Source organism: Carettochelys insculpta, chromosome 14, assembly GCF_033958435.1.
Source record: "Carettochelys insculpta isolate YL-2023 chromosome 14, ASM3395843v1, whole genome shotgun sequence".
Taxonomy (NCBI): Eukaryota; Metazoa; Chordata; order Testudines; family Carettochelyidae; genus Carettochelys; species Carettochelys insculpta.
This window is the reverse complement of record NC_134150.1, coordinates 45,714,583-45,723,635: the sequence shown is the minus strand read 5'-3', so window position 1 is coordinate 45,723,635 and position 9,053 is coordinate 45,714,583. Positions and strand designations below refer to the sequence as shown.

Genomic DNA, 9,053 nt, shown 5'->3' with positions numbered 1-9,053 from the left:
CTACTTGTCACATTCCATCTCCTGGGCCCCCTCATTGCCCTGGTAGTGCCTCTCACAGAATTCCTGGATGCGGCTGCAGGCCTCCACCATCAGCTCCTCGGGCACTGTGAGCACCACCCGAAAGAAACCGGGGTACTCAAAGCACTGAAAGAAATTAAGGGAAAAGGCATCTTAGTTGGGTAGGGCTGAGGCTTCAGATGCCTGTCCTGCCAGTTACCTGAGTGCCTCCAGCAAGCATGCACAATCCGCAGGAAGAGGCCTACCCAGATGCTAGGAGCACTATGGTCAAGGACTGTGGGATCAAATTCTGGCTCCTTGGCCTCTTCATCTGCGGCTCCAGGAGCAGCAAGGAGCTGTGTGACTCTTGGGCAGGAACCCGAGAACAGGCTGGAGGACTCTTGAGGTCCAGGGAGTAGCTAAGGAAATGGGCAGTGACTGCGGGCAATGGGAGCTGAAGGTGGTATGGGATAGGGAGACAGGCAATGTGTCTCCAGCCGTGTCCCTACACCATGACCAGGACCTCAAGGTTTGCACAGGACATGGGACTGATGTGTGAGCTAGTGAGCTAGTATGAATTCTGCAGGGAGTTCGAACTCTTGTTTGAAGCAGAGAACACATGGATCAGGAACACATGAACTGCACAGTGCAGGCGCAAACTCTGCAGGCTGAATGATAGGGTACAGGCCAGCTGAGGCCTGGCAAGGGCAACGACAACCACTTGAGTCCCAGTTCTTCACCTGGGTGCCAGAGGCTCAGAGCTCCCTCCAGCTACCTCTGGGACACCACATGCTCAGAGCTTCCAGCCCACCAACTTCCGTAGGGCCACGATACTCAGAGCTCCCAGTTCCCCTCCTGCCCCCCACCCCAAAGCAAGTGCTCAGAGCTCCTGGCCCACACATCTGCCTGCCAGGTGCCCCATGCTCTGAGCTCCCTGCCCAACTCTCTACATGTGGTTGCTCTGGGGGAACACTGACTGTGGCTGGCAGGCAGAAAACAGACTCTTCTGAGATCAGCTGTTCGGTGAACTCCACATCATTTTCGAACTCAGGGAAATGCTCCATTTCAATCCCAACCTGCAGTGCAGACAGCAAGGGGTCAGTGACAAAGTGTTTAACCAGTGGACAAACAGTCAGTGGAAGTAGTGCTCCTCAGGGGCAATGTGAGGTGAGCACAGGGAGCACGTGCCTCCCAAACACATAGCCAGGAGGGCAAAGGACCTGCACAGAGCAGGGTCCAAGCCCCTAGACATTCCAGGGACTACTGGGGGGCTGGCACCAGCAGCAGGGATGCAGCCCCATCCCTTGCACTCAGCAGCAGTGACAGGGAAAGCAGAACAATGTGCCCTCAATAGCTCACTCTACTCTCCCAGCACCTCACTCAGGGGAGGCAACAGATTTCCCTGTTCTCACTAGTGGGAAACACAGCAATGCACCTGGGGGGCAAGCGAGGTAGGGCCAAGTGGCTCTGCTTCCCCCACTGCTGCTGGCGAACATGGAGAGGCCAGCGCCTGGCCCTGCTACTGTCCCCCAAGCCATGCCACTTAGGGAAGAGGCACAGAGTTTTCACACCCTTCCCCTGGGCTAGGAGGTCAACCACATGGACAGTGGCCTCCTGCATCCCCCCTTACCAATTGCCCCTGCTGATCCTCCACCCCTTGATATCTCCCACCCATGCCACCGACAGCCACTGCAGGCTGCAGGATAAGGTGAGTGCAGGGCCTGGCTCTGCATGAGACCAAGACCAAAAGGGGCGCAGTCAAGGGCAGCAACCCCTCAGTGCTGCCCCCCCCACCCTCCCCCTCAGAGCCACACACAACAAAGCCAGCGCTGCCACAGCATTTCCAAGGGGGTCGATCAGAGACAGGCCCAGCCCCAGCTGAGATCAGGGCCCCGTCGTGCCAGGCACTGCCCAGACACAGGCAGAGACAGGCCCAGCCCCAGCTGAGATCAGGGCCCCGTCGTGCCAGGTGCTGCCCAGACACAGTCAGTGTAAGGCCTGGCCCTGAACAACTTACATTTTAAACTGACAAGGCCAACACTGGTTAGGCAACAGGACCCAGCACACACCAAGCAAACAGCAAAGCTCTGGAAATGGCATGTTAGTACATCACTCACCATGAGGTACATGGCTCCAGAGGGCCGGATGGGCTGGAGTCCTGAGACAGCAGACAGGGCAGTGTAGCAAAGGTCAGCACTGGACTGAAAGGCAGACAGAAAGGAGTTCAGATGTGGGACGTTCCAGGAAGTATCTCAGCAAATTGCTGACAAATGCTTGGCCAGAATCCAAGTCAGGTTCCCCATTGTAAATAAAATGGCACCTAATGCAAACAGGACAGATGTTAATGGCCCTGAGAGCAGTTGAGATGATTGAGCTGAGCTCAGCAAATCAGTGCGGACACCCTTCTCCTCCCCCCTCTGCATTGGTCCCTCTATATTTTTCCATCCATGTGCAGAATAAATTTTGTTATATGCACTGAGTGATGTGTGCCTGTGCACCACCAACAGAAACACCGGCTGCTGGCTGGGCTGCATTTGAATCTCTCTTGGGTAGCTGCCCAAGTGTTCAAATTACAGGGAACATGTTCCCCAACCCTGGGTTTGCTTCCAACAGCACCTCCTGGCTTGTAGTGATGTTAGAGGCTTGTCAGGAGCTCTTGTACCTCATGGCAGCACCTCCTGCTGGGTGAGGTCAGGCCTACATCAGCCAGGTGCTCCCCAATACCATCACTCAACCACCACTGCTGGGAAAGAGTAGATGCAGGAAGAAGACAGCCCAGCCAAACACTACTGTGATGATTCATAGCGCTGTCTGACCTGCTGATGAATGCTGCTGGTCTTCTCTCACTCTGCTTACCTGTCTGTAGGGGACATACCTTGAGGAAGCTGAGGGTGTTGTGGTAAAACTCTGGGGGTGTTCGGTAGATGATGTGTTCTAATGCCCCTTGGACAATTGTGCAGGGTCCCAGGATCCTTTGACTCAACCTTACAAGGCCATCCCTGATCTGAAACACAAAAGCTCTCTGATCAAAATGCTCCAACCTTAATACCAGCATTTCTAGTGGCTCACAGGATCAGACATGGCCACTGTTGGACAAGGGGCATTTTTTAAACTTTGCAAAGCTTTCCAGAGCCAGTCCCATTATCCAGGTCTGTGTCACAGGTGTCTGTAGGTATCTATGAAGGCCTCACTCTCACTAGCTGTGTTTGAGAGCCAGAGCTGGTCCTGATCCTGATCCTGAGCTAGGATCCACCCCTTTTGTACCACTCTTATGGTACAAATGGTTAGGAAACAGACAGAACTCACTAGCTGTGGGTTTCCTGTTACCAGAGGGTACCTGATATGGTAGAGTGGTAGCTCCTGGGCTTTTCTGAAGCAGTCTGGGGCTGAGGTGGGTATACTACCACTCTCAGAATCCTTGTGCCTGAGAATGCACTGTCAGTGAAGGTGGACTTGACTGAGCTGTGCACACAAGCATCAGGGCTCTTCCCCACCAACCCCACCAACACCAGCCTGAACAAACCCCAGGCACACTCTGTTTGGCTCAAAACAAAAGGCAGTCAAGTAGCACTTTAAAGATTAGCAAAATGGTTTATTAGGTGAGCTTTTGTGGGACAGACCCACTTCTTCAGACCATAGCCAGACCAGAACAGACTCAATATTTTGGTTCTTTGTGTCTTAAATATTGAGTCTGTTCTGGTCTGGCTATGGTCTGAAGAAGTGGGTCTGTCCCACAAAAGCTCACCTAATAAACCATTTTGCTAGTCTTTAAAGTGCTGCTTGACTGCTCTTTGTTTTGATAGTGTATAGACTAGCACGGCTTCCTCTTTGTTACTATTCTGTTTGGCTCAGTCTTTGGCTCACTGCTTACTTCTGTTCTGTTTCATTACTGTTGGATACTGTACCATGGCCAGCTGTGGACAGATGATACCAACACTGTGCCTCCCTCTGCTGTCCTTTCTGAGCTCTCAGTGCCCCATGTTTGTGGAACCTACCTTCTATATGGGGTGGGGACCACAAAAGAGCCAAAGCTCAGGCAGTACCACTTGCTACCTTGTTCACAACAATAAGAAACCCCTCTAGGGAATGCACAAGGGGGCAGCAAGACTTTGTGTTTTTCCAGTGTGTAGGGAAACGAGCTGCCGCTGAGAGAGGGAAGCAAAACCTGGCACTTCCGAAGTGGTATGCAAGAGAAGGCAGCATGTGTCCATGAAGCAGCGGGGCACATGTGGATGAGCATGCCAGGAGCACATATGGACAGGAGGAAGAGGGCATGCCTGTGCCTGAGTGCAAGGCCAGGGTGTGCACACACAGGGGAAGGTGCCTGCTGCCTGCACACATTTAGTGGGGGAGGGGGCTGCTGTCAGCACTGGGAAGGCTACCAGACAATGTTCCTCACCTCGTTCCCAAAGATGTCTCTCCGATCATTAATGAGGATCCATCCCATCCGCCAGCCTGGGACCAGCCATCGCTTGGCCAGGCCTCCACAAGACAGGATTGGCACGTTGGTGCTGAGAGTTGCTATGGGATTGTACTTGCACTCTGCAAAGACCTGTGAGACAGGAGGATGCATTAATGGCCACCCTCTCCCTGCAGATTCACTGTGAGAGTCGCAGCAGCCTGGAGGGCAGGGGCTGACTTGTGAACTCCTGGCAAGGATATCAAAGGAGAGGAGCTGTGAGATTCTGGCATAAAACAGATGATAGGGAGAGCAGGGTTGAGAAGCCATAGGGCTGCTTCCAGTGGTGGGGAAGTTCACATGCAGTGCAAAGAGCCATCCCCAGCACACCCGGGCCTAAGAGCTGACAGGGGCCCCTGTCCGGGAGACACCAGCGCAGCAATGAGCGTGAGTGCTTGCTGCTCTGACTATGACACACCCAGAGGGCAGGAAAGTGCTGGACTTAAGATGCCCTTCCAGGGGACAGATAGGCAGACAGAACCAGGGAGCTGCAGATAGAGCACATGCCTGTTCTCCAGGGGAGCAGGACCAGTGGCTTTGACTCTTGTCTGAGGCAGTTACTCCTAAAGCTTCTACCAAGGGGCAAGTGTACACCAAGAAGCCCCAAAGCCAGGCTCGCAGTGCAAATGGTTGTGCATGGCAGGAACAGGCACTCACCATGTCTCCATAGATCTCATCAGCTAAGATGGGGACACACTGTCTGGAGGCCACTGGGGAGAGAAGTAAACACTGAAACCAGCTGCCTTTTGGCCTTACAAAGTGCATACTTGCCCTCATCCCACAGAGGCCAGGCAGGGGCTCCCCCGTAGCCCTAAACAGCAGGCTGCAATCCATCCACAGAGTGCATGTCCCTCCATACACCTTGCTTCAGATATGCAAACCAGTGGTCAAAGCATTAAAGAAGATGTTATCCAGAACACTCCTTCCCAAGGCTAGGCTTGCAGGGCCTATGGCCATGCTAGGCTTATATGACATGCAGGCCTGAGGCAGACACCACGGATTCACTAGCTGGAATGTTGAGAACTTTCCCAGCATGGATTCCTAGAGGTGGATCAGGAATGCAAGGGAAGGGAAAGAAAAGTCACCCAGTGGGTTAGGGACAGAAACAAGAACAGAGGCAAGGAGCTCTCATCCTTAATTCCTTCCTTGATCATGCATGGGGTTGTCCAGAAAGCCCTGGAACAGAGTCACACGGGGATGGGGTAAATCCCCCAGGCCCTGGTACTGTTATTTCTGTCACACTGAGATAACCACATAATAGGGCATGTTCTTTTCCAAAGATCCATCTGTAATTAGACTGAAGCAGAGAAGACAAGGAGAGGACAAGGCATCAAACCATTACCCTGCCTAGCCCTGGCTCAGGGCTCAGAGACTCACCAGACAGGATTTTCTGGAGATGGCTCTTGATGAACACAGAGCCACAGGGGTTTGATGGGTTGTTCACAATGAGGCAGGCCGTCCTCTCATCCACCAGTGACTCCAAGTGCTTCAAGTCAGTCTCCCAGGATTTCTCAGGCTAGTAAGGAGAGTGAGAGGATGTATGAAGATGAAGACTAAGACATGCAGTGGAGCATGAGAATCCAGCTGGGGGCTGGGCATCAGGCATGGGGATGAAGTGCAGTAGGGCCCGACAAAGCATGAGGAGCTGGGCACAGGCTGAGGAAGCAAGAATCTAGGTCCAGGCAAGGCATGAGGGTCCAGCCAGGCCCAGGGGGTGGAGCAGGTGCAGCCAAGCACAGAGCAAAGACCGTGCACATGTAGCTGTGCTTTGACCTAATGAATGGCACTGCCTTTTCCTCATACCTTGTGAGGAGCTGTTACTTACACAGGGGACCTGGGGAGCCCGGACACCACAGAAGGGTTGGGCTGATGGAGTTTGGCACTTCACGCCTTCCTCCATTTTTGTCTGAGGAGGGGTGAGAGATCCAGGAGAGCTCTCTGGAGGGGCTGCAGCATTCTGCTCCTAACCATGCCTTACCAAGAGGTTGTAGAATTTGACCTCAATACCCATGGAGAGTGCAAGGGTCTTGTAGAGAGAGAAGCCAGGTCGTGGCACCAGGATGTTCTGCCCTGGATTAGCCAGCACTGCTAACGCAAGTTCGATAGCCTGGCTGCAGCCACTTGTCAGGATAACATCCTGCAGACAACAAATGAGAATGAGCTCTCTGAGGCTGCTCTGAGAAACTCCAGAAAAATCTCTGAAATTGAACTGGGAGGAATGAATTGTCCATGGCTCTGCCAGAAGTGAGAGCTTCTTGGCTAAAACGGCCTGGAAGAAGCTAAACAACCAGCAGCATAACCACAGCTGGCTTCTGGGGAGCTCAAATCCACCGGATCAGAAAGCCAGGGACAGGTGACAGGCAGGCCCCAGGAGTAGGGCTGAAGACAGACTTAATCACTTTGGGAATGTAGCACATCCAGCCATTTGCTCTCTCTTTGGATAGAGACAAAGTATGAGAAACATCCAGTGAGGGCCCCATTGTGTTGCACTGATAGTTTGTTGCTAACACCAGTGAGCTTTGTCATGGCGGGGTGGGATAGTTCAGTGGTTTGCACATTGGCCTGCCAAACGCAGGGTTGTGAGCTTAACCCTGGAAGGGGCCATTTAGGGATCAGAGGTGTATAGATTTAAAAAAAAAAAAAAATCAGTGCAGGTGACTAGACTCAATGACCTCTTCCAGCCTATGGAATAGGTATTTCTAGTAGTGCTTTCTGCCAGGAAGATATCGTTACCTGAGCTTCCAGAGGTGCTTCAGGGCAACTGTAATATGCAGCAACCACCTGCCGGCAAGACTGATACCCTTGGGAGAGAAGGATGGGATATAGAGTGAAGGTGGTTTTACTGATTCCCCTGTTCTTTGCAGGAATCACCAGATAGAGACTGTTCAGCACAAAGAGGAGTCTCCAGAACCCAAAAGAGACTCAAGAGGAATAAAACCCACAGCAGGATGGAACTGGTCTAAATTCCAAAGGGATCAAAAGACATCATCAGTGGATGCGGACACAAATACCTTGTTCCATCACTGAACCCAGGACAGGTGTCACCCTGGCTCAGTCCAGGCCTGGAAGGTGCAGTGTTTACAGCACTGATAAGGACTGTGTTGGGCCTGCTCCAGTGCAGAGCCCCCTGCCCCTGAATCAATGCCCCATGCCCAGCCTCTGCAGCCCAAGCTAATTCTGCTGATAACTGAGCCTACAATTTCCCTGGCCAAGTCAACGTGGCATGGAAAGTGCAGTACTTGTATCAGCTAAAACCAAGAACAACACTGTGGCAAGGCAGCAATTTTTGCTCTGCTCCAGACCCCCCCACCCCCACCCAGCCAAGATGGCACAACAGGGATAGATATGGCCGCTTGTAGATTTTGCATGATTGTTTGAAGCTCTTTCCTGTGAAGAATGGGCCTATAACAACTGTCAAAAGTAACAAGATATGGAGATGAATGAGGATGTGGAACTCTGTACCTATCACAGTGCTGTGAGGAACCTTATCCAGGAGTCAGAAGAACTGGCCCACCCTTCTTAAAAAGCAATGGCCACCTAATAATTGGAACAAGGCAGCACAGCTCCTCCATGAGCTAATCAGGCCTCCAACTTATTCAAATTTCCTGCTGCTCATTGGTGTGCATGGGCGTACACAGGGCTGGGGCAGTGAATCCATAGGAGTGAGTCAGTGTCAGCCACAAAGATATAACAGGCCATCCGTCCAGATCCCCTGGCTCAGCCATCCCCCCTGCACAAGCTGGGCTGGGATACTGCCCTGAGGAGTCACAGGGCCTTACCGACTGAAGGAGCATATCCATTGTAGTTCCCTGAGTCCAGGGCCTCCTTCATTGCCTGGGTGACCTCATCATCAGTGGGCAGATTTCCAAATACCGTTGGGTCACCTTTAGGGAATGACGAACAACAAAATTCTTTTTGCTCCTCTCCTTTGATGAGAGAGCTGTGCCCAGCACCTGCTCCCTTCCTGTCCCCTTCAGACACCCATAGGCTGGCAGCTCAGCTCAGGCCTCTTGGGCACACCTCTCTTCAGCTATGACCCCCACTGTACAGCCACACAGGTGCTGCCGGCAGAAACAGTACTCACCTAGGGACAAGGAGATCCTGTGCTTGTTTGGGTTGGGTTCCACTTTCATGGTGTCCACAATGGCTCGGATGGGATTGAAAGTCTTCTTGGACATCTCAGAGGCGCAGACAGCCCACCTAGGCTTCCGGCCTTTCATCTTCCCCAAGGAGAGGCTGGTCCCATTTCTGTGCACATGCACATCACTAGTGCCGTTCATTTGGATCAGGTAAGTGTCCATGCTGAGACCTGACAGCCAGAAAAGACATTCCCCGGAGTTAGGCATTGTTGTGCATTATTTGTGATGCACCAGCTGTGTGCTCTGCCCCATACAAGAAACAAAGGGGAGTTGCTGCTCTAGGGTCCAAAAGTGAGGGCTTTGAAGTCAGGCCTTTGATGGTCACTGGGCCTCAAATATTCACTTATTGATCCCTGCCCCACTCCCTAGATCAGCCAGAGCCAATGGGTGGGCTGGAAGGAAATGGAGGCAGATGGGACTTGGGCAGCCGGGTAGGAAGACAGACAGAGAAAGCCAGC

The 9,053-nt window shown here is 52.6% G+C and overlaps 1 protein-coding gene across 1 annotated transcript; it reads right to left on the bottom strand.

Annotated features, from left to right (window-relative positions):
- On the bottom strand, positions 1-8,757 carry TAT (tyrosine aminotransferase). The gene is made up of 11 exons (XM_075008895.1): positions 8,541-8,757; positions 8,236-8,340; positions 7,190-7,257; positions 6,435-6,593; positions 5,834-5,972; positions 5,114-5,166; positions 4,397-4,549; positions 2,873-3,001; positions 2,115-2,198; positions 975-1,073; positions 1-144 (listed from the first exon to the last, which is right to left on the bottom strand). The coding sequence occupies exons 1-11, from the start codon at positions 8,755-8,757 to the stop codon at positions 1-3; spliced, it is 1,350 nt and encodes a 449-aa protein (XP_074864996.1).
- Between the last annotated feature and the right edge of the window lie 296 nt (positions 8,758-9,053).

Coding starts and splice junctions, on each gene's coding strand:
- TAT (XM_075008895.1), bottom strand. CDS start 8,757: ATGGACACTTACCTGATCCAAATGAACGGCACTAGTGATGTGCATGTG. Junction 4,550..5,113: donor ATGAGATCTATGGAGACATG/GTGAGTGCCTGT, acceptor CCTGTCTCACAG/GTCTTTGCAGAGTGCAAGTA. Junction 1,074..2,114: donor CTGGAGCCATGTACCTCATG/GTGAGTGATGTA, acceptor TCTGCACTGCAG/GTTGGGATTGAAATGGAGCA.